At 33.7% G+C, this 26,998-nt stretch overlaps 2 protein-coding genes across 2 annotated transcripts; one reads left to right on the forward strand and one right to left on the reverse strand.

The window, feature by feature from the left end:
* Window positions 1-6,215: 6,215 nt before the first annotated feature.
* LOC128188848 (uncharacterized) lies at window positions 6,216-21,945 on the forward strand. Its single transcript, XM_052860135.1, has 8 exons — window positions 6,216-6,426; window positions 10,208-10,432; window positions 10,915-11,063; window positions 11,307-11,789; window positions 13,001-13,118; window positions 17,318-18,588; window positions 19,048-19,135; window positions 20,046-21,945. The coding sequence occupies exons 2-8, from the start codon at window positions 10,273-10,275 to the stop codon at window positions 20,351-20,353; spliced, it is 2,577 nt and encodes an 858-aa protein (XP_052716095.1). The 5' UTR covers window positions 6,216-6,426; window positions 10,208-10,272; the 3' UTR covers window positions 20,354-21,945.
* Window positions 21,597-24,924, reverse strand: LOC128188847 (coactosin-like protein). Its single transcript, XM_052860134.1, has 4 exons — window positions 24,748-24,924; window positions 23,113-23,195; window positions 22,044-22,201; window positions 21,597-21,945 (listed from the first exon to the last, which is right to left on the reverse strand). Exons 1-4 carry the CDS (start codon window positions 24,819-24,821, stop codon window positions 21,838-21,840), a joined length of 423 nt encoding a protein of 140 aa, XP_052716094.1. The 5' UTR covers window positions 24,822-24,924; the 3' UTR covers window positions 21,597-21,837.
* Between the last annotated feature and the right edge of the window lie 2,074 nt (window positions 24,925-26,998).

The following is a 26,998-nucleotide window of genomic DNA, read 5'->3' on the forward strand; positions in this document are numbered from 1 at the left end:
AGCTTTTTGAATTTCAATTTCGCTATTTACTTCCTTACACTGTAATTAGGCATTGTGTTTCAAAAATAAGTGAGTCAAGTTTAATCTCATCAATATGATTACTTTTGCACAGTCCAAAAACATTGAGGTAAACTTTGAAATTTTTAAATCTATTGAAAATGATAAGTTATACTTTTAAATGAATAATTCAAATGTACAACATATTTTAGCCAAAATACCTGTTTTAATTTACAAAAGAAGGAAAAATGCAGATATTTTATAATATTGCTTTATGTATACGTATACTTTTAATCCAAGGGGCATAACTTTTTAGTGTCATTTGTCTTTTAAGGCAGGGTGCTAATATTTTATGTATTGTATCTATATGAAATTTAACTTGTAATATATTTGGCACGTGACACTTACGTAAACAATTACATACTTACTTACTTAATTACAATGTGATATAGTGTAGCCTATTTCATTTCTTGATTTTTAAAGCGGCAAATATAAAATATAAAAATACTCCCTCGATCATTAGTAGGATTTGGTTCAATGTATATGGCACAGTAGCGATGATTTGTGCTTGAGTCGGGATTCATTGAGTAGTAAATTGGACATCACTGCTGACCCACCAACTGGGGGATGTCGTGGTCCAAGGTCGAAACATCTAGTGAATGTTGGAGACCATCCAATGACGATCGGAACCGACAGGCGAGCAATGCGACAGGCATTGATAAGAGTGCCAAGCTAAAAGATAGCTGGATACTGTGCATACTATTTCAAATATATAGCATTTCTTGTTTCTTGCTGTTTACAGCTTGATGAAATACAAATCAAATGCTTATTGTTTTCGCGAGGACAGTCATATATCCATCCGCCATTCTTTAAAAAAAAAAGTTCTACAGGAAAGGGCGACACTGAATAGGAAACAGGTATAGGTGGATAGCTTCGGAAAGAGAAGTTACACAGATCTTGAACTACTTTGTGAATCAAACACAACCCTTAGTTTTGTTAACACTTTAAAAACAAATATTCATAATCACAAGAACTCCCACCACAAACTTGATTTTGAAGAAAAACAAACGGGGGTTGAGTGCCGATGCCATAATGACATATTCCTCGAAGTAATAAACTACATGGTACATGCAGTTGTCCACGTAAATGTACGTTATTCTTCACAGAGGCGGGTATTGACTTGATAAAACTCGGTTGACATGGAAGTGGAGTACTCCCCCCAAAAAAACTCTAATGTATGTATCATAAATGTTAATGCTCTACCACTGTGTCTTTCATGATTTAACAAATGAAAATCAGACAAACAGAGCCAGCGACCACATATCCACGAACGCACATGAGGAGGCGGTGTATGTATCATCAAATAAACTACTAAATCACTTGGATAAAATTTCCCTCAGAGTCAGCTATACTCTGTTGAACTTCCTTGTTTTTGCCTCCACCTCTTTTCTCTTGATAAATTGATAATCATTATTACCTTTGTGCTAAAACTACGTTCATCCATTAATATGAATAATATGAATGTCCAGATTATGTGTTTCAAACGGCTCCTCTACCTCTTCGGGCTTCAATACACAACCCAAAATAGAAAGTCTATGGGGATTTCGCATTGTATCAGTCATGAAATAGCCAGGATGATAACGTTGAAAAATTGTGCGAGGTACTCTGAGTTAGTTCCGAATGGTGAATTGGTGTAAACTTTTCCAATTATAAATCTCCGTACGAAATTGTTTACCTTCCTGTGATCTTTTATGAAAATCAAAGTACTGAAAGTACTGATAGACGGTAGCATCATATAGGAGGAAACTAAACTAATGACAATATATGATTTTTTTATTTAAGGAAAAACAGCGCGCTTACCGCTTATCATGTTAGAATATTCGCGAAGCGGTTTAGTATAATGGCAATTTAAGGTCACGAGGATATTTTTCAGGTTTACATCTGAGTTAGATAAATAATATTAAAGGGACTTGGAAACGATTTTAGATAAAAAATTCCTGTTTCTTTTTACGTATTAAATGGTTTACTTGCTCATTTTGAATGATTGACCAAAATTTGAACATTTGAAGTCAAGTTCTGAGAGAGATACATAGGTAAGAATTCATGCATTGTTATGTAAACAAAGCTGGATCGAGTCTTATATTAATTTGTTTACAAATATTGTAAAGTATGGAATAACCATTTCTTTGACCGAATGACTCGTTGTAAACAAGGTAAACTGATTCAATGTGTTCATAGATACTAGTAGTATGATAAACAGAAAAAAAGCAACATTTGCTTGACACTTATACCAATAAAACACATACATGTAAACCATAACAAAGCTTGAGCTTTGTTTACAAAACAAAGATTTTCAAACTCTGTATCTTGCTCATAACTCAATATTTGACTTTCAAATTTTGATAAAGCATTAAAAGTACCCATATTAACCATTCCAAACATTGAAATTGGAAAAATAAAATTTAAAATTTTAAGCTCAAATCGTGTCCAAGTCCCTTTAAAATAATTTGTGTTGTTCTTTTGTTTTAACCTTATATATTGTATTACTACTTAAATGTGTTTATTATTTTAAAAAAAAGGAAGGAGAAAATAATTTTGCATCACAAAATAACATGGGAAACTGTACATGCTATTAAATCCATACAACTCGAATTACTGACAATAATAATGAACTTTATTCTCATAACTGAATTTACAGTGTAGAGAAAATACTTATGTACAGTATGTACAAACTACAATATATATAATAAATGAAAATCATTGGTACAGTCATGATGAAGGGATAACAGATATAAGTTAACCAAGAGAGAGCTAACTCTCTCAAATATAGTATCTAATAGTTTACAAATATTGGTAAGTTGGTTTATGTTTTTTACATTAAACAGTTTTTCAAATTTTACAACATTTGGATTTGTTATGAAATAATTTGGTAAACATATAATCCTTGAATTGGATATATATACATCAGTACATTTGAAAAGGTAGTGAAATGCATCCCCAATTTCATTGCAGGCACATAATTTACAAATTCTGTTTTCTCTAGGAATATTAAACCATCTACATGTCTCAATAGGTAATTTAGCATTACCAGTTCTGAAATTACAATATTTCTTACATAATTTTGTTGGCAAAGTCAATAAATACTTTTCAAAATCCAGTGACTTTTTAAAAATCCTATTTAAACCTTTTGGAGAATTATGTACCTCGCTATACCATGATTGCTAAAATTGGTCTGATAAAATATTCGAAAAATAGAAGGGGTTTAATTTCTTGATTACTTGTAATGAGTGTCGTCGATCCAGATAATTATTCTCTTATTATGATCATTATGAGAGAGAGAGAGAGAGAGAGAGAGAGAGAGAGAGAGAGAGAGAGAGAGAGAGCTTTCTTTTTGGGCATGATTTTACGTACATTCATTTGAAATATACTAATATTATACATTCATTAAATTAGTTTCGACAAATGAATATAGTACATTGTGATTGAATCCAGCATGCAGTTTCAGTCCGAGTCCATGTGTTACCCCTGTTAACCAATCAACGTGCGAGGTGCACCACGTGTTCCTTCCAAGATAAGGGCAAAAGTTTTGTTCTTATAGTTTTCATTTCAAGCAAGGAGAAAAGAAGTATGCTAACAAAAAATTATTCTACACTGTTTGTGATGTTTGATTTCAAAAAAAGAGAAATGAAGCATGCCTAACAATGAAGTACATGTATTCTACACTGTTTGTGATGTTTGATTTCAAGCAAAGAGAAAAGAAGTATGTCTAAAAACGAATTACATGTATTCTTTACTGTTTGTGCAGTTTAATTTCTAGCAAAGAGAAAGAAGTATGCCTAACAATGAAGTATTCTACACGGGTTGTGATGTTTGATTGAAAGATTGATAAACTGTGTTTGTGAAGTTTAATTTGTATACTTTTTTTTTCTTAACAGAAATCTCTCTCTCTCTCTCTCTCTCTCTCTCTCTCTCTCTCTCTCTCTCTTTTCAAGACTATGGAAACAATAAACACAGACTATGGAAACAATAAACACATGAACTAAATTTTGCTATTTATTTTGAATATGCAGAGAACTCTGAGTTCAGTTATATGGTACCAGTTTTAAAAATATATATAATGGCCATTGTTTGCATCATATATAAAAGATTTTTTGTCAATTCTAACTATTTTTTCCCCGCGCGACACTTATCAGATTGTAGGACATACTGACTTCCCAAATCACTTGCCCGGGGGGGGGGGGGGGTGTTGCAGTGGTGAAGAAAGATACGTCTCCGCGGGAGATTGATTGATAATACGCGAACGATATACGACAGAGACAAAGAAGCATACCAAGTTTATTCATTGAATCTCATAATTATTCATTATTTCGTCCACCGCTAGATGGTGCTTAAGGTATCCTAATTATTTGACGTCAAGGGCAAAACAATCACAATATACGGAGGCTGTTATACAGCCTCCGTCTAAAAAATGATAATGTGTCAATGAAGATGCCTTGGATATTTCCTCTTTTATCGATTTCAACTGTATTTCTTTCACAGTAATGTGTATTTGTATTAAAAATCCTCAAAAAGTGATGGAAGCAATAACTTGGAACGAAGTATAGAATGAAATAAATCATAAAATATATATGAAAAGACAAAATTTACTCTGACATTCGACTTTATTTTTGTTAATTCTTGGTAGGATGTTATAAGCATTTTGCTTTAAGCTTATCAGTCCATACAGTACTTTTTTTTTTTTTTAAATTTTGAACGGTATCATGGATTCAGAGCGCGACGATTAGAACTAATTGTTCGTAACTGTAACATGTACATGTATATTAGATCGAAAAAAAAGAACCTGATATCAAAGTCGTGTTTTATCAGTGCAGAACTTGCCCAGAAACTTTTACATTGATTTACGGAAATATTCTCCTTATATATGATTGATTTGAATGAACTTTGTCTTAACAAATTTTATAATCAGCGAAATTTAATGCAATACCAGCTTGTCAACTTAAGGTATACGTTTACTCAGAATGAAAAAAAAATTCCACTGATGATAATGAAAAACCATCTATTGTGTGTTAAAGACCTATCATAGTAGTGCTATTTTTCACTTTCAAAAAAGTAGGCCAATGACCTACTTTTTGAGTTAACAGCCATTGAATATTTTTGAAAATTTAAGAAAAACACTATGATTGAGATTTTCATAATTGTGAAAATAATACAAATTGCTAAACTCTTTTAAAAATGAAATACAGTTTATGAATGGCAGTGCTACTAAACAGACACAAAGCATTAAGTTTTCAATCACAATTTTTTAAAATATTCCAGTCCGAATTTCCTCTATCAGTTTTCAAATCCCTACCCATTTTTGAATCAATTTAACAAAAAACTGAATGATGATAATACTAAAACATTTATAGCATTAAACAAAGTATATTGACCTTTCTCTGCAGGCATAAAACTTATAAGAGGCCATTCGATTATCTATATGAAAAAGATAGACAAAACGAACAGAAAATATGTGGACTAACAAATAAAATCTTAACTTTGAATAATACAGTTCTGCCAAATATATTTCAGTGAAAAACAAAATCTGAAAATTTTAGTCCGAGTTTCCTCTGTTTTGCTGAAAGTCTAACTTTGTTTGAGCCTAATTCCATAATATAGTAAAAATACCGAATGACATGTCAATAATAATTCATTTCATACATACTTTAAGTGTTTAGAACAAATTTTACTCATAACATTGAACTTTATAACAATCCGAATTTTTGATCTCAAACCCCGAGTAAACAACGTCCTTAATGGTGAATGGATATCAATGAACAACAGTAAAAACATATCAAATTAATAAAGACATTTTCATCACATGGACAATAATGATTCAGTTTTAGTTACTAGATTGTGCAAGTTGAGCAATTAAAGGCAGTCATATGTGCACATTAATATAAACGCAATTAATAGTTATTACACTGCGTAAAACATATATTGCTAGTATATTACAAACAATTCAATCTTTGATATCATCGGCCAAGAATATTTACAAATGGTAATAACTCTTTATATTTTCGTCTTCTTTTCATCAAATAAACTTTACATTCATCATAATTTACATGTTATTTGTTTTTAGTTGATTGAAATATTTTTTATCCTGACACCGATATATACCTCTTTATCTACTTCTGTGTATTTGTATGACAGTGTAGCTGTGGAAAGAGACCAGCTGTTACCAATGACTCACGACACAGGCCCCCAGATAACGACTCCAGCGTTCCCGGATCTCTCTCCGTCTACATACACAGACCATTGCCTACCGTGCAGCCAATGGGAAATGTTTTCATAGATCAAGTTCAAAAAATAAACTTTAAGGTGGTTTGTTGACTTGTAAAAGACGGATCCCGGAAACGATTGCCATTCAGAAGGATGGAATGATTATTGGAGGTAAGTTGCAATAAGAGTTGTTGGAGCATTTATATATACTTTTAAATGAATTCGAGATAAGAAACAGTCAGACTTTGTCTTGGTACCCGTACTTAGCTCCCCCTCGTTCACTGAACAACTCTTTAACACAGGTAAGCACAGTGGTGTTTCAGGGTAGATATGTACTTGTAAGAAAGGTATGGGACAAAAAGAAGGGAATGATCTTTAAACGTAGACTGTTATTTTTGTTATGCTCTGATTAATGGCTATTTCTTAATCCTTAAAGTGTCCAAACATTCTCAACGTGGAATAAACTGTGAATGTATCATCGCTGTGGTCATGGGATTTGTTTAGGTATGTAAATGTTTAAACGTTTCTATTATAGCTTTTATATATACATCCTTATTAGCTTGTATGTCATATAAAGATGGCTGAAACTGTGTAAAATCTTGTATTTACGGGGTAAAATGCAAGTGATTGCGTGCAAAATAATTGGGCTTTCACTCCACCTTATATTTTTTCAGTGTTTGCTGAACCTTTACAGGGGGTTTTGTTTTGATTTAGGATAAATATCCACCTTTCTATAAAATGCCTATACATCTTGAGATCGTGATAATCTTGTATATCTTTGCTCAGTTAATAACATTCGGTATAATAGCTGTGCATTTCACACACCGGTCACCAACCGTTCGGGGATCAATATCCGGGACTTTTACGCTGTTGCACACATCGAAATCTGTAAACAGTATCAGATATTAATGTATAAAATTGTTTATGTATATATGTAAGATTATGAGGAATATTTGTGATTTGAAAAGCAAGGCTTTGCAAAACTGTTAATATATTAATATACGAACATAAAAGAGACATGCCTGCCCCTCTCCACTCTTTGCAATCAATCTTTAAGTTACTTCTGATATTAAAAAAGTAGAAGTATAAAATCGAGAATATTTATACTTATTTATACCCCTATTTTATTCTCAGATTAAAAAATCTAAGGTTTAGTAGGCGAATAAATCTTTTTTTTTTTCTCTCTTTCTTTTCTGAGACTACAAAGATGATTTGGGATAGGTCAGCCCCCTCCCTCAACCTCTTTACACCCAAACTTTTAAAGCGATAAAACGATGCTTTGTGAAAGCAAATGCCTCCAAAAAATATTAGTAAAAGGGCAAAATTGATCTAAACGAAGGGAGGCTAGTATGAGAACATTTCTGATTTATTCTTATGATACCGTTTGGGGTTCACCACAATTTCAAAACAGGGTGGGGGTATCAATTTTACATAGGATTATTCTATATGAAAAAAAAAAATGGAAGCAGTACGTGTAATTTGAATTGAGGGTAAGGTTATCAATTTTTTGTACATTGATATTATTCTATATGAAGAAATTTGAGGCAATAGGTGTAACTTGTAAAACTGATATTACAGCAAGCAAAAAACTTAGTTTTTTTAAAACTAAAAACTTATTCAAAAATATACATTGATTCAACATTTAAAAAGCAATTTATCGAAACTAGAATACAGAGTTTTCAAGTTAAGTCATATCATTAGCCTATCTAGCGGCAATAATAGGGGTTGGGGTAAAATTTAATAAAGAATATATTACACCATAAATCCTTAAGGACAGGAACAGGACTACATGGGTTGGAGTTGAATGTATGTTATGATTACATGGAAAATAAATAAAGGATTAAGATATGAAGAAAAGAACAGACAATAAATTAAATCGATATGAAAGCATTCATTTGTACAAAACTTTACAGATTTTTATTTTTTAATACCATGACCCATTGGAATCAAAAGAGAACAAAAAACTGAAGGCATTTCAGTTGCAGTAAATATAAAATCAAGGTTTATTTATTAAATCAATTAATAAGCAGAAATGTTTCGGTATTTTTGTATGTGAAGGGAAACAATTTGTTTATTTATTTGAGTTTGTAGAAAAAATCCTTTGCAAAATATGAGGTTTTGATGTTGTTTTTTTTTTTAAAATGATGGTTGTAGAAATAAATAGGAAGCAAAACGATCTGAAGGAGTAAGATGAATTTTTTTTAAGCATGATACATGTAGGTGTTATCATTGTCAATAAGAAATTTTCGAAATGTGCAAAGCTGCAACATTAATAACTGGATTGCAAGAGCTTAAATACAGCTAATAACACATCTGTTACATTGTAGAAACATCATTGCAGTTTTAAAAAAAAGTTTATGGTCAAAATCTGTTAAAACATAACTTCTTAAAGAAAATCACTGCTTTCCACTGGGTTTGTCACAGCGCCCAGTCCTCTTATGAATATAGGACTTGGTCATCTAGAGCAACGGGCGACATATGTTCGAGACATCTATTCATTAATATGAAAGTGCCCCTGGTGCAAACTTTAATCTATATGTTCAACACTATTTTCCAGATCGTTTATAGCTGTAAATCTATCATTCAAATTTTTATCCACACACGAATAAGTTTTACAACTGTTACGGCCGTTTTGGACCACGTCCTGGTGTGGGTGGCACATGTTAGAACAAATGACCCACAAAAAAAATGAACCAGTAATTATTTTCATACAATTATTTTATGCTAGCTGAGAAAATTATTTCCTAATATTCCAAAATTGTCATTCAGTGACATTTTAGGATATCAGAATGAAAATTATCCACAGATTATGTTTATTGCACAATGAATGTGGACGTTTATTCCAAATTGGCTTAATGGTGCGAACATTTTCAGATCATTCAGATCATGATGTCATTATCTTCATACCGATGTTTTAAATGCATTCACAAAGTGCGATGCTATGATTGATTTTCATATAATTGTATTCAAGTTTGGGCTGGAAACTAATCTATGCTCTTGTAAGTTAGTTAATGTTAAAGCAAATTCGAAAGAGTAAACTATAATTTAAATGAAATAAATACACAAAGGTAAGAATTAATTATGATGCCGATTTGAGTATGATCCGACCATGGTATAGAAACCAACGGAGCCTGAAGACATTCCCCGTATATTGATCAAACATTTACCTACGTATCAGTGGGTCAAACAGTCCTGTACCAAGTATTATTCAGGTCAATCATATGTAGCTAATAGCTATATTAAGCTGCTCGTTGGTGCGAACAAACTTGGTCTTTTATAACTGTAATGCAAAGGTCATAAATAAAAGAGAGAGAGGGAGAGAAGAGAGGGGGAGAGAAAAAGAGAGAAGAGAGTGAGAGAAAGAGAGAGAAGAGAGGGGAGAGAAAGAGAGAGAGAAGAGGTGGGAGGAAGAGAGAAGAGGGGGAGAGAAAGAGAGGGAAAGAGAAAAGCTCCAGATGCATACACATATATCATAAAAGCTTCGGGTACACGTAAATCTATTGTTTAATGTTTCCTTAGAATTTTTTTTCTGTTTCTTTGTTTTAGTGTGCATGCACTAATGTGAGAAATCCCGTCGTATTTTCATTGCATACGACAAGATTAGCTAATCAATGTGGAGAGATCTTATCTTTTTTTGTCTCTTCATTTCCAGTGTTTAATCAAACACGGCTTACGTACAGATGAGTTGTTCATTATACCTGCGTTTTAGTTCGTCAGCCTTAATGTGGGCGATCTTTCATTACTCTGCTAAATTGTAACACGAGTAAATGTCGCCAAGACGTGCGTCTATTTCTGTGAATTATATATATATGAATTAATCAAAGCAGATGTGATATACGCAGGAAATAAATAGGATTGATTTACAATTCTATAATTTTTACATGTCCTTTTTAGAGTGTTATTATCATTATTAAATTCCATTGGGTTATATCGATATGTTTAACATTTACAGATACTGCCGACATGCCACCATGCAAGAATCAAGACTACACCGGCTCGAACCCTTGAATTGACAAGATGGCGGAGGAGTTGATCAGCCTGGATGTGTGGGACAAGCTGCTGATCCTGGCCGGGGTGGCGCTGGTGATGGTCCTGGTCATTGTTACCCTCATGTGTGTCCTCTCTCCCTATTGCTGCCTCTTCCAGTACTGTCCATTCCGGGACAAGACCCCACATGGTTAGTGGCTTAAATATATCAAGGCTGGATAGAACTTTAAATTTTATATATTTCTAATGGTGACAAAGTGACACTTTTTTAATTTTTTTTAATTTAATTTAAATGCTATTTTATTATGACTCACATAAACGGACATCATAATAGGCATTGTCTATAAAAATCCTTTCTTTGTTATTTGATGAAGTTATATCAAATGTATGTGATGTGAGAATGTTAAAAAATAACCTCAAAGCAAGAATTATATATATACTCATCATTTTTATGGAACGATCAGATGAGAACTTTAAAGGTACACCAATAAGTAGAATCAAGTAACAATTGAAATTATTTCAAACAGAAAAGAACTCAAATCCCTGGCGATAAACATTCGCGAGGTGAGGTTGCCTACCAATATCGCGAATATTTCATAGGTTGTTTACATTATGCGGTTTTCTTCTGTATCTAAGCAAAGTGCCTTAACACTTCTTTTGAAAACATTTCAGACAATAAACCATTGATGAAATATGGATCAACTGATATGATGATGATGGAACCTAGACACACTGTTCGGTCTCGTCTGGGTTCTCTAAAAGAAGAGGAGTCTTCCGAACTATCCGACGCAAGCGCAAAGAGTGCCCTTGACCGTAGACCAGTAAGTTAATCTCGCTTTTAGATGCAATAAACATTGCATGTTTAAATCAAATAGGCGTAACACAATATGTATGATACATGAACTAGCTTACAAGAATTTTGATATTGTAAAACAATAAATCAAACAGTCAGACTAACAAAGTTTGATGTTTAAATCTTTATTCTATTGAACGATGTTAAATTCATACATGTTTTGATAAATGTCTTCCATTCCTTATGATAACTCAGTGACTTGCATCCACAGATCGTGTCTCCCAACCACGTGGCGAATGGCTCTATTGGCTCCGGGACCTCGACCTCGTCTCTTCCCGATGGCACCCTGCATTTTTCTCTTAAATACGACAAATTTGACGGCAATTTAGTCATAAAGATCTTGGAAATTACCGACTTAAAAGTCGACGACGCTTCTTCCATCATATCCCCGTATGTACGCATCAGACTGTATAAATCTCAGCGACAAATGTTCTCCGGTGCTGTTGACAGTATCGAAACAGAGTTCAAGACACGAATCCAGAAATTCAAAGATGTTCTGTTGTTCAACGAAACATTCCGGTCAGCCATAGCTCCAGCCAGCATAAAGCACATCAGCATTAAACTTGAACTCTGTGATTTGGACAAATATTCAAGGAAGGTGGTGCTAGGAGAGTGTCGTGTTAAACTTAAAAGACTTCGTCTGGAAGATTTCGAAGAAAAGGTGCTTCAGGAGAAGTTAAAGGAACCAATCGAGGTGCGTTCATTCTTACCTTTCCTAAAGTTAAGAATATACATTTAACCGACATATTAAAAAATTAATATTTAAAGTCACAGTGGTGCACACCGTTTTTTTTCTTCTTAAACCGATTTAAATATGCTGCATGCTTTTGAAATTTGTGTTTGTATCGAGAGTGTTTCTCTTTCTGCAAAACAAATCGAATGTAATATCATAACCGCAATGGAGATCGTCATTGGTACTCATTGATTGTAAAATTGATATTTTACTAACAGTAAGTTACATATCTACTTTTTTGACATCCCCAAATGGACTGTTACATCTATGTGTTATTCTCATTATCTTACATGTACAGTAAACGAAAATAATTGAAACCGATCAGTGCTGCACGTGTTAAAATGTACACTTTTGAACCATAAGTTTTTATAGGTATAGGTACAAAAAGCATTTAAATTATTTTTCTTTGTTACAGTTTTGTCCAACTTACTTTTATGAACCTTAGGCATATTCTTAGATAAAATGAAGCGAAGACATATTAAGTACACCATATGCCTATGGTGTTTAAAATGATGTTTAGTTGCGTGCGATGTACGCAATTGTAAATGATGTATAGTTTATAAAGCCCTTAACACAATACTAAAAGTACGAAAAGGCGACGCACGACTGTGATTTTTGTACCACAATGGTCGATAAAACAAACAAAGTCTCGTATGCAGCGCGACAGCTGTAGGTGTAAAACAATGTCCCGGATATAACCCAGACTCGGTTCTTGGTGCTATTTTAGTGCAAACGTTAAAACTGTAATCACATTTTCTCGTAAAAAATGTCAAATACTGATTAATTTTTTTTACAACAACGTCAGAGCAGGACAAACAGACAATAAATCATTAAAATATAATCATTTTGTACCTCAAAAGATAATTTTAATGCTGTTTAATAACTATTCTCAAGACGACGGTCATTACATTACTCGTGGTGACGTACATGTAAATGATTACGAAGGCTATCTGACGTTTGTCACAATATCTTTTAAAATTATGAAAAGACTCTGTGAGAAGACTGTTGTACCACTGATCAGAGACGAAGTGTCAGTATTGTACATGTATGCAAAACTCATATCTTTCATATACATGTGGTCAGAAGCCTGGGCAACTACACATAAATCAAAAATTTTTGTTGTAAATGAATGCAAAACTCATATCATGTTTTAACTCAATGACATTTTGTAGGAGGAAGCAGGGGAGGTAACTATTGGATTGAATTATCTCCCCACGGCAGAAAAACTATACATCAATGTTGTCAAAATGAAAATCTACAAAACGCAGAACAGACCGCAAAATATATTAGGCAAGTAATACAGTTCTTTTGCCGCATGTTTCTTGATCTACTATTTGCTATCTGAATTGCATTTATAATAGCTGCTCTTTTGGGGGTAGTAATGTTCAATAAAAACTTCTATCATTTTTTTAGATACCCATATCAAAGTTGTGCTAATGCATGACGGGAAACCTCTGAAGAAAACTAAAACAGGAACAAAATCAGAGGAAGCTAATCCGGAATTTGATGAGACTTTTGCATTCGACGTTCCACAGAGTGAACTAGCCAACGTGTATGTTGCCATAAGTGCAATTTGTTCGCCAAACACTGAAAAATCTGAACACAAACTGTTGGGAAGGTTCTATATTGGATTACCATTTGGTGGTCAAGCACAGGAACATTGGGCGGAAATGATTAGGTCCCCTAGGAACCAAGTTCTAATGGTGCACAAACTTACAGAGCAGTGAAGTCTGACATACCGTCATGCATGGTCCTTCTGCATGGTCCGTCCAAAATACTAATTACAAGTATCAATAGTTCTACGCACTATTAAAGGATTGGTGACAAAATCGTACTAACGGATTCAAAAATATCAGATTTTGGATACAAGAATTTGTGACAAATTACCTACTAAAGTTCGACATGGATTCAAGGATTTGTGATATAGTACTTCATCTCTTGTTGTTATTCCTAAGGTCTCTATGTTAGGTTATAGTGTGGGGTTTTAACTTCAACAATTTCGGAATTGTTGAAGTTACAGTGTTAGTTTTGCATTATACCAATGGAGGGAAAATATCGAATATACGTTGTCCATCGGTGAGTCATCCACATACATTTCAGCCAGGTGATCCATTCAAGTTTCTCCATTTGTGAGAACCTTTTTCATACTTTCATATTTCATTGCCAAATCAATAAAAATCGTTATCTTTCATATTTAGTGGCTTTTTATTTAGTATATAATAATCTTGTTGCTCACTTCTTGTTAATTGCATAAACAGATTAAGCTATTGTTACTGTGACATCTTATTGCAGACGGAATAAGGTTTCGTCGTTTTCAACTTCGGTTCTTTTAGTAAAGTTAATTTTTATCGTTGATATGATATTTGTTCTATGCCAGTGTTTGTAAACCCTGATCCATCACTCTTTGTCTCTTTACATTGATAAGTCAGACTAGAACACTGATCGGGATCGAGAGCCAGAGAACTGTCCGAGAGTGTTTCACCAACTTTGTTTCCGGAAAAATTATCAAGAAGGAAAACAAACTTCTATGTATTATAACTGGAAATTTTATTTTAATGGCGGGTCCTTCGACAAACCGACATAAATGAATGAAAGAAATGAAAATCTCGGACAGAATACATTTCTCAGTCACGCCCATCATCCTAGAACCATTTTAACAAGAGCTTGGACTTTTGGTAGTTGGTGTCAAACAGCAATGTGACGCAGCATCAACATGATTTGTCTGGCTTTTGAGCTAAGACTACGCAGTTGGTGTATATTTCACTCGAAACCAGTGTCATTTTTAACTTGTTTTGACGCAAACATTGATAGTAATGTCCCACTGAAAGTCCAAGGCCTTGTTAAAACTGTTCAAATTCTGATTAGATAGGGTTTGGGTCAATGCAGAACCGATTTGTATCTAATTTGCCCAGTGGCCACTGGTAAGCAATGACTAATACAATTTATGTACCAAGCTGAAACATCTCTACAGGATTCGGAACAAAATTGATTTAGTAAAACTGTCAATGTTCTGTGTATATTTTTATTTATCCTTTTCGCGAACAAAAAAGGTAAAGCGTGTTGAGTTCAATATGAGGACAGAATTGGACCTTGGGCCTCAACATTCTGGAAAATACCATCACTGGAAAATTTGTACGTATTTAAATAGAGTCATACAATTTATTTTGATGAATTCAAACAAGCGTACATGTATTCTATTTTTCCTATTCAATCTAAAATCGTTTATTGCAAAATAAATGCATCGAATCTCCGGCCAGAACAGTTGGATAATAAGCTAATGAATTACTTCACAATACTGTGAAAATATTTTGGTAGCATCGAAACTGTTAATAATAAAAATGCTCGTTCAGTTCTTTGAATTACTATTAAACGAGAGATCACCAGTCGTGACACAATGCACAATTCCAAGTTAATCATTTCGATTCTGATTATTTTAAACCTAATCGGTAAGTTTAACTAACTATTTTATTTAAACAATAAAATGATTTCTTTGGTGATTCATGTGGGATATGAAGGTGGCGACATTGCCGAAAAATTACATAACCCGCATTAACTTGATATGTAAATTTTTTCTGCAATGATTGCTACCTTCAGTAACTGATTGAACCATCAAAGAAAGCAATTTACTGTTTATTCTACATCTTTCTTTTACTTTATTTCAAAAAATTAATACATTGATTGATAAAAGTAAGTTAAATTAACTAAATTGCTGTTAATGTACATCAATACGTTAAGAGAAACAGCCAAATCGTCACCTTTGAGAATTTGAAGTCCGTGATTTTTCATAGATCACTGTAGGTTTGACAACTCAATAAAAGGAGCGTGTGGATTTCAGTTCTGTCAGTTTCTATAGAGCTTTGAACTATTTAAGCTTCCGTTAGAAACAGAGGGAATCATGCTTAGTAGATGTAAATCTATTATTTTAAAAATCATCACCAGTCACGTAAACTGAAGTGGTGCAAATTGTTTACACCTAAAAATGGCGACTCTCCATCTCGATGCGAATTTAACATTCTTCATTTTCGTTTAAGAGTTTGTCTGGGGCAATATAAGTGACGATATTAGAAGTCAATTGCCTGAAAAATTCAATGGTACTATTTTTTTTTATATCCCCACATTTTTATCAATAAATAGAAAAAAACCAAATTCTGGCTATTTGAAGCTTGTTTTTCAAACAATAAAATGCTTTCTTTGATGATTCATTTTGGATATGAAGGTAGCGACCTTAAATTGCAGAAATAATATATAACCCGCGTTAGCGGGTTGTGTAATTTTTTCTGCAATGATCGCTACCTTCATAACTGGTATGAATCATCAAAGAAAGCATTTTATTTTTTATATTAACATCTTGCTTTTAACTATAGTCTGTCTTAAGTTTTTGCTTCCATCACGTTTTGATAATTTTTAATAAAAATACACATACCTGTGAAAGAAAGGCAGTTGAAATCGATAAAATGGAATATATCCAAAATATCTTCATTACACAATTATCATTTTTCAGTCATCGAAGTCCACATGAATGAAAACAAATTTTCTTACGGAGATTTAAAATGGGAAATGTTTTAAATACATCATTTCTCCATCCGGAAGTACGCGGGAAACCTAGCGCAATTTTTCAACGTTATCATCCGGGCTTATTAATGGCTGATACAAAGCAAAATCCCCATAGATTTTCTATTTTTGGCTGTGTATTGAAACCTGAACGGTATAGGGGGCGTTCCAAAACAGATAATCTGGACATTTTTCATATAAGTGGATGAAAGTAGTTCGAGCACAAAGGTAATTATGATTATGAAATATCAAGCAAAAAGTGGTGGAAGCCGGGACAGAATATAATTAATAATTTGATTAAAAAAAGTAAGTTAAATTCACTAAATTACTATAAATATACATAAGTACGTTAGCTTAAAGAAACAGCCAAGTCTAACATCATCATGATTATTTCGTGCAGTCTGTGATTTTTCTGAGGTCGCTGTAGGTTTCGACCAATCAGTTTAAAGGGTGTGTCAATTTCAGTCCTGTCAGTTTCTTGTCAGTTTTTAGCCGCTGTAGATTTTGACCAATCGATAAACGGGACGTGAAGATTTCAGTCTGGCTGTGAATTATAAGTGTCCTTAAGAAATAGAGGGAATAATACTTGGTTTATGTAAATATTTGCTAATAAACGTATAAAATAGTGACACAACAAATCAGGGTGTGTAACGGTCATTTATTAACAATCATCAACAAATATACAGAACATAATAATACCTCGAAATAAATTGGATGGGCTAAAACATAATTCAAACTAAGAGTACATATTGTCTAGTTGCTTCAAAAGGTTCGCTTCGCATGGCAACAAGTGACCCAGCCAATTATAATGCTGAATAAATAAAAACTAATCAATACTAAAACACAGCAAAAAAGATGGTGCAATATTCATTCCCACAGAATTTTTGTGAAAAATAAGATTAATCAGCTGTCTTAATTTCAAATAATCTTTTTTTCAGACTCCATGATACAGAAAGATATTGCAAATGTGGGAACTCGCTTTATCTTAGCTAGCGTCCGGTACAACTCTTTGACGGATGAAAAGTTTCGCATTTTACTTTACAACCATAATACAACAGAATCAGCTACGGTAAATGCGGACCACAGTCTAAAAACCTCAATCAGCGGAGACCAATGGACCATCGGACCAAAAGGATCAGAATATATAGATGTACCGATCGAATATGGAATGAATAAATCCTCTCAGCGAACTCAAAAGGGATTCGAACTTTTTTCAACGATTCCCTTAAAAGTTCGAATGATTAACGCAGCACCATTGATGACGGATTTCAATCTAGTTTTTCCTTATGAAGAGCTTGGAAATCAGTACTACGTAATAACACCTTGTGGAAACCAGACGTATGTGTATAAACAAGTGCAGGTCGTGTCAGGCAATGATAACACAGATGTTGAGGTCGTCCTTGCTGGAAACCACACAACACCCATACTGATATTTAACTCCCAAGTTTACAATGGCGGACAGACTATTCGGGTGGATCTAGACCAATACGGCGTTCTCCAGCTGGTGAGTTTCCGGGACCTGACCGGGACGATGATCACGGCCAGTCATCCGGTCTCCGTGTTTTCCGGTTGTGATTACGACAGTTCATCAGCCGCTTTGCAATCGCAAAATCCACCCGACGTTTTCCATCACACTGAACACGTCGTCGACATAGGCCGCCTAGGCAGACATTTTTATTTCTACAGTATGGAAGAGAGCGAAATGATTATCACTGCGTCACAAGACCACTCCTTAATAATGATAAATATTAATGGTGTTTGTGAAAACATCGAGCTTGAGGCGGGGGACACTATAATAGATACTGTACAGATGAACTTATTAGTTACCATTGATTCCAATCACCCCCTTGTTGTGTCCACCGGAAGTGACGTCCCTACCTGCAGATACGAAACTCCTCGTGAACAGGCAATATCAAAAACCAATCTGTGTGTCGATTTCAATGGAATGGTCCGATATAATTTAATTGTAAGAAGTAACTGCACCAATGATTTCCTAGTAGATGGCCTTCCGTTGGACATTGGGCAGTACTTCTCTGAATGTTTCAGCTATAACAACGGTTCCGAGCTATGCTTCCTTCTGTCGCCTTTTTTCCACAGTCCTCTGGACTGCTTTTTGATCGAAAACACATGCGGTGTTTTTAATGGTAGATTGATTTTTGAGTCTGGGAAGGAGGAAATTGTTGGAAACGATATGAATTTTATTGCCCCAGTAAGTTGGAACATTTCAAAAAGGTTAAAATGTAGAATGTTTTCTTCGAACCTAGTATACATGTACTTTATACATAATTTAAAGATATATCTATTTACACCATACATTCAAGTTCGAGACAAAACCTCCGCAGAGGCTCCTCAGATATTCTAGTATATGTACATCACATGGGTTGCCAGCTCTTAAAAAGTTTTGTTTTTGGCCCTTTTTTAAATTTGACTTAATAGGCATATTATGCGAATTCAAAATTTGTTGGAAATAAATTGTACCTTATACCTTTTAAGATACATTAGTAAGGCAGCTTTGCCACTAGTATAAAAAATCACACGATACAAGATACATGGCTCACAATTCTTCGCCATGTAAACAAGGCTCGTGCCCTGGTTTTGTTTACATAGGTTCAATATACCAGTAAAACATCATTAGTTATATGATTACTTGTGTTCATATTAACTGCAGACATGTGCCAGCATAGCTTTATCCAGCAACGAAAGTTGTATCGAGGACACAGCCTACGTTTGCAATGCTCCGGCGACAAAAAATAATAGTGAGTTCGTTATCTTGTTTCAAATTTGTACCTCACAAAATAAAGTTTTGAAAGTATTCTAACCACGTCATTTAAATAAATTCGTTTTTGGTTCTTTCCTTATCAAAAATTTTACAACACTTTAGTCACGTAATGTCCATTTTGGCCCCCTAACACTGTGTAAGCATTCGCTTCAGAACAGCATTTGGTCATTGCTAATATTAAGTAAGTAGTCTTTGTTTTGAATCAATACTTTATACTATATCGGATAGCATGGAGGAGCAATATTAAAGTATTCTCTAAATTATTTGTATTTGTATGAATTTGAGTTCTTTTCAAACAAAATATGCAATTGCCACGTGCAACATACGTATTGATTGTATGTATTGCAATGCACACTTTCGCCTTTCCGTTAACAGCTGCAAACAACTCAACCTTAAATACCATCTCAACCACAACATCAACTAGCGAAGCAACCACAACACCAACTAGCGAAGCAACCACAACATCAACTAGCGAAGCAACCACAACATCAACTAGCGAAGCAACCACGACATCAACTAGCGAAGCAACCACGACATCAACTAGCGAAGCAACCACGACATCAACTAGCAAAGCAACCGCGACATCAACTAGCGAAGCAACCACGACATCAACTAGCAAAGCAACCACGACATCAACTAGCAAAGCAACCACGACATCAACTAGCAAAGCAACCACATCATTAACTAGTAATCAACCACATCAACAACATATGCTACCACTATAGATCCATCAAAGTTGAATTGAATTTGTTTATAATATAAAAGACAGATTTATAGTACGAATTAAAAAATTCCGGATAATCTTAGAGTTATCGAACATTGCTCGGGATCGGACAAATACATTGATTGGCATAAATTTACCTAATTTTTATTTTTTTTATTTTCAGGTGCGACTGGCGTAGGTGTGACTGGGTGTATGTGTGGCTGCACGAAGGCTGGTCCACAAAACATCACAAAGAAGCTCCTTGATGAAATCTACGAGAGGAAAAATGAACTGCAAGTGGACAAAACTACTTTATCTTCTATAAAACGGGGTAAGATCAGCGCCCCGGACCCCCGCCCGTCCGCCCGGGCTGTGGGAGGGACAGTAGGCGTAGTCTGTATGACGTGTGTGTTCGGTGGGATCGTTCTGTTTGACTTGCCGTTGTATATTAATCTTTTGAAATCTGCAGCAAAACTGATAAAACCAAACTAGTTTCAGTCCGTTGGTATTTTAAAAAGTTTTCCCAATGTGTTTAATTGAATAGTATTGCATTTTTTATTTCTATATATAAACATCTAGGTGGTTTTTTATTGAGTTGCTTATTCAGATATACTCATGATTTACTGTTGATTACTGCTTTTATATAATATGTATTTTTAAGAGCATATACGATGAACAGGTTTTTAATAAGCACTTTGGTTTGATTCTCTGAATAGGACCCGTAAAGATAGCTACATTATTTTTATATCAGATGAGACATACATGTACATCAATTACATGAAGGTAAAACATCTTAAATCAATTTCTTAAAGGGACTTGGACACAATTAAAGATCAAAAGTTTAAGTTTTATTTTTTATGTATAGAATGGTTTACTGGTGCATTTTAAACGATTGACCAAAATATTGAATGTTAAAGTTAAGTTACAAGCGACATACAGACGTAATGTTATGTAAACAAAGCTCGAGTAGTTGTTTACAAAAAATGTAATGTCGAAAATTAGTACTATTTCTTAGACAGAATGACATGTAAAAAAACCAATTTAAACTAACTCAATATCTTCATAAATTTTAGTATCAACAAAAGAAAGATACATTTGATTGAAACTTACAGCAATACAACACATATGTAAAAAATAGCAATATTCGAGCTTTGTTTACAAAACAAAGAATTGTGAACTCTGAATCTTGCTTATAACTTGATATTTGACTTTCAAATTTTGACATACATGTAGCATTAAAAACTTCTATATTTTTCAGTATAAACATTGAAAATGAAAAAATAAAATTTGAAAATTTTTTGTCAAATCGTGTCCAAGTCCCTTAAAGATAATGTTGAGTAAAGTTTATGTCATTGTATTGCGTTTAGCTAATTAAATGTATTTGATTCCCGATATATTGTACACTAACCTTAGTTATGTTTAAGTTTAAAAATCAGTAACAATAAAGTACAAAATGACTGGGTCATGTCAGAAAATATGTTTTATTTGAGATGGAACACTATTTTAGGTAGGTACAGAGTACTCGTGCATCCGCATATTTTTATGAGAATGCACTTTTCCAAGAAGTGCTTAATGCGTCAGGAAAAGAATATCACACACATTATGTTAAACTTTTACTATACTCTATGTGTGTTTAAGTGGTTTAATGCTATCTAAAATAGCGTTTTGATTTTGGAAGTTGAAGTTCAACATTCGTTTATTGTCTGTGTTTTTAAACAATACACAACAAAGACGGTACATATATAAAATATTATATTTTAGTTAAAAACAGAAAGATTGTCCTTACAATTTCTTGTTGTATGCATTGTGAATCTTTTTGATAAAACACATTTATACATGTTAGAAGTATATATAACTATATAATCTATACATCCATTCTGTTGTCAAGTAAAAAAGCCTTCTTTGAGTTGCGTTGTTTTGTAACTTGACAAAGCGGAACTTTCATTTAAATAAATTTGTTAGACACTAGGGGGCGCTTAGTTTCCGGTTCCGTAGTTCGCTCCACCTGCTTTGATGACAGCTTCACGGACTTTGTTTTCAGTAATATCTGAGACGTCATCGACGGAAACCTCGATCGCAAAAACCTGTGACGTAAAAAATAAGACAATGAGGAAATACTCCTAATCGATCTCCCCTCCATATTCAACCTTTAAAAACGAAGTTTAAAGAAATTCCAACTTACTCTTAAGACATCTTTCACGAATGCCTTGTCGGTTGATACCCTAGCTTTTTGCAATGGTTTCACGTTTTTGCCTATCCAAGTGATTAAAGCGAATTTCGAACGTTTGCTCATTTCATCTCCCGTTATTAGCCTGACGTAGCCAAAGGCGCGCTCATCGTCTGTAAAAAAGGGGAAAGCAATCATAAGATGTAGACATAGAAACATTGCGTCGAAGACAATAGAACTTCGACTCTAAGCGCATAAAAGCGCCATTATGTATTATTTCAAGCCCTCTTTACTCAATGCAGAGTGAATTATTTCCCTCTGTGCTTTGAAAAGTGTATATAAGTTATTTAAAAAAAAAAAACCCAATTGATTTGAATTGAACGTAAACTTTCATGATTGTGTAATTTAAAAAAAAAAGATACAAACGCATGCAAGGGTTGCCTGAAAACTGATCATACACAAATGCATGACTGTATCAGTTAAAATTTGGTTGAAAATCTAATGTTCTGGAACTACCTTCATATATACTTAGCGATATTTATAAAGACATAGACAAAGCAAATGTAATTGGAAAGGCTATGTTTGACATATTACATAGTGTCTCTGACCAGGTGTTGCATAATTTCAACAAATTGTAAGGTCGTTTGCTTGTCAAGTTAAAAAAATAGAAAGTAACATAACCAATGCTATTGTATATACATGATTTTGCTTGATGAGGTAGTATTTGTTAAAACTACGTTTCTTTTTGTGTATAGATTGTGCATACATGTATTTTGTTTGAGGAGTGCAGCATTGTTAGTTTGCTACATTCCGTTGTATCATATATTCTTTTTCATTTATTTCCTCAGTAAATGACCATTCTAACTCCGTACTTGTGTGATGTTAATCTTGTCAAATAAGTAATACATGTATGTCAAACGGAGCATCGCCCTATCAGTTATCCATAAAGAAAGTTATCGTAAAATATAAACCAAAAACAGTTCTAAATCTTACAAACCATCGCTAAAGCAGAAATATCTGCTGACAGCAGAAATCATTTGTGTGTGTAACAACCAAAGTAAAACGACAGGAACAATTGATTTACCTTGAAACTTGGATTTGAATTCTTCATAATCTGTGCCCTGTGAGTCGAGCGTGATTTCCGTATCCGTATACTTCAGGACAAGCCTGCAATAGATTCAGTCGTTCCGGATTAGTTTTAGGACAGTTTTCCTTTTCATTTCTATAGATCTATGTCAAATGCTTACCTGTAGGATAATACTTTGATCAAATTAACTGTTTTGATTATGCAGAACAAAAATTCATTCTTCAATGCCAATTTTTAATAAATAAAAGTATGCAATAAATGTATATTGTTTCACGTTCTACACATTCAGCATAAAAAATAAGCTGGAAGGACTGACGCAACATTGTTCACCTTTTCAGGCTATTGTGGTTTTTTTTTACCACGTAGCTTATAGTTCATGAAATAGTATTTCAAATGTGGTTTAGATTTATGTCTCAAGTACTTTTTTCCGTGAGAGACACCCATATCGATTTTTTATGCACAGCTGTCTACATATTTCCTTGCAAATTGTCACAGTAATCAAGTTATGTGCACATATAAAACGAAGACCCCCCCCCCCCCCTCCACTCTAAAGCACAATTATCATAGTATTTAAAATGCGGAAATGATATTAAAGCAATATGATACAGCTAGAATCATCGTGATCTTTGTGATGTTAATCCTACAGTTTACGTAACGTTACAGTACCCTTAATCTTTAAAGTCCGCGTATGACCCCGAAGTTATTGCGGATGAAGAGAATAAACTCCCCGGCTGACCGTAATAAGAGGGAGTATTTCCTGTCGCGCTCTCGTGGCATCCTAAACATTGTGATAAGTCAAGTGTGACAATTCTCCGGTGTATAACGGACAAGTGTTTGCCTGAGTGTGTATTGTACAGGAAGCAAGTTCAGCAATGTCTATATAAGGAGATATTTACCACAGACTGTTTTCTCATTTACTTGTTTCAAATACACCAATACATTAATATACTACATATATATATATATTTTTTTTTTTACTAAATCATGACTTTTTGTGAATTGCAAGATGCAAAAAAAAAGTTATCCTAACTTTCATTTCTTAACACCAAAGATGACCTTAAAAAGTAATATTTGAATTTCCGCGAACATATAAAATCGTTTAAATGTTTGTGCAAACTAAATAAAAACTACGTATCAACCAAATTAGATCCTTATTTTCTTTATTCATAATCGTACCTTCATTTAAATCTGGAACTATTCTTCACAGAATTTTTAGTATATGTTTTGCTGACTAAGGGTTATAGTATTTTCAGTGTTATATCTATCGGGAAAAAAATCCTTCCGCAAATTTTTCCATGATTAGCTTCATTTTTTGAATTCATTCTTTAGATACGATGGTTTAGGTGGTTTAAGTTGTTAAAAGCAAACCTGATACAAACTTCTTGAACAATTATTTTTACTCTGAACCACTAATTACCAACAAGCAATGCTAACTGCTGATATTAATCCGTCGTTTGAAACCAAAAAGGAAAAAAAAATTAATACTCCAAGAGCATAGAAAAGTCAAACCTCAGTTAAATTATATATATTAGAATTTACTCAATTTTTTGACATATACGTGATATACCACGCCCTAAGGTTATGCGACAGAAAATAACTTTATTGCTAAGGATAGCAACAAAAAACACTCACCAGTTGGTATCATTGTTGTCGTCTCGTACTTCTTCATACACGGGATGAATAACTTCTTTATTCACGACAACCATGTTGAGATTTTCTCTAGATGCGAGTGGAATGCGATCTACATGTAACTCAGGAACAAGAATTTGAGCTGAGAGGGGACCCTACTTCCGCTCGCACTTGTCACACATTGTGTATATGCGCAATGGTTAAGGACGTGTATTTGTGTCGTCACTGTCTGTTTTCCCTTACGCGTAAGCTTTTATTACTCCACTTAATGACCCCCCAATTTGTTGGGGGTGTCGTCTGACCAATTCAAAGTTGATCTGAAGGACAATATAAACATAATTATCACGGTACCCCACATAAAGTGACACGTTAACGTTAGTGTGTTGTATAATAACTACCCCCCTTTCCTGCTTCCCCTGTCTAAAATACCCTGTGGGAAATAACGTTAACTTTTTTCAGCAACGAAAGACTTTACATCAATATACCACTTAAATGTATGCAATTAACCCTAATTTCTCTCCATTGGAGATAAGATCTGCAATGGCCACAGGTAAATTGTTCAGCTGGTCGGTAAGCAATAATGTATCGTTCTGTTTTAATCAGAAGAAGGAAGGTAGGTTAGAATAAATGTTTATTTATCATTCTTATATTTCCTTATCATAAAATTTGTTGAAATTTGAATCAGATTGTAAATTAAATCTGCAGCGTTTGTTTTATATTCTCTTCTGCCAGTTGCCTCGCTAGTTCCTGATGTCCTTCCTGATATTCTTGACTTTGTCATATAAAGTATATCGGAGAGACAGTTAAAAAGCATGGTCATATTCGTGCGTTCTGTTCCATATAAATGGACATTCCATTCATATCTCTAATTGTGTTTCATGGGGAATAATTATGTTTATTATCAATTGAATTTGATTATATTCAGTGACTAATACGTTCACATACAATTCTTTCTTTCCAATCCTCTACATATGTATGATTAAGTCAACTTAAGATGGCTCACTAATATACTATACATGTAAGGACGAAGGGATTAGGTCAAAAGCAGGACTTCAGGATGTGACTCAAGGTTTATATTTTACACGTCTGACTATACCTGACTATATAAAAGTGGCAGATGACTCGGAAAGGATTAGCCACTTAGCCACACTATATGAAAGGATGTGTTTGTATCCATCCCCCTCCCCTTTACAAGCTTTGTAGGGGAGGGCCGTTAAGATTATAGGGATTTTGTTAAACTGTAAAATTTTTGTTAAACTTTAAATTAAGTAAAAGCGAAGCTTACTTTTTTAAAGTAAATACTTGATATTGCATATGTTCAATGCTATTTCTAAGCAATTTATACGACATGATATGGTAAAAATGTCCTAATATCTGTAAAAGAGTATACCTTAGATACATATTTATTACGAATTTCCCATTGGAGCAATTGTTATTTTTGCATTTACGTTATATTTATACTCTTTATACAAAGAAAGGAAATTATGGATATCCCATTTATATATTTCCTGTGAAGAAGAATCTAAAACAAGGAAAAAGAGTCGGTTTTAATAAATAAAAGCCAACTTTTTCCGGATTTAACGTACCCAATGAATTGAATGATGATTTAACAACAACTTTGGCTTTCAAGAGAATCTCAAAGAAATATCCTGTCCAGCCAACTGTCAACAAGTTGATGGACCGTAGAAAATTCCTACACTTCAAGGTGGAATGCTTCACCAACATTTTATTTTTTGGATCGTTAGAGTATCATTTCTTAAACATGATTTCTTTGTATAAAGAAGGATTTTTACCCCTCACCATTTTATACGATTTTTTTTAAATGAAAAAGTGGAAATTCTGTTTTGGCTGCAAAAAAAAAAAAAAAAACAAAAAAAAAAAACAAAAAAAAAACAAAAAAAAAAAAAAAAAACGACAAAAAACCAAAACACTCTACAGTAGAGTTTGAGATTTTATAGTGTGGATAAATAAATGATTGATAAATCGTGTCGTAACATGATATATTAGATACTGTTACCATGCATTTATTCACACCAAATATCAATCTCTTCAGCGTGTTACTTGCAGGGCTCCAAAAATAAAAGATCTTCCGCTTTCTCATAAAAATACATACAACTCGTAAATGTAGTGATTGCGGTCACGTTTTCTACACTTTTAGAGTTGGAGTCCTGATCTTACTTAATTTTAATCCATTTAATGTGGTTTGTTTTAGCGGTATTATGAATGAATGAATGAAAAGAGGTAATCCAATTTC

Source organism: Crassostrea angulata, chromosome 6 (genome assembly GCF_025612915.1).
Source record: "Crassostrea angulata isolate pt1a10 chromosome 6, ASM2561291v2, whole genome shotgun sequence".
Lineage (NCBI taxonomy): Eukaryota > Metazoa > Mollusca > Bivalvia > Ostreida > Ostreidae > Magallana > Magallana angulata.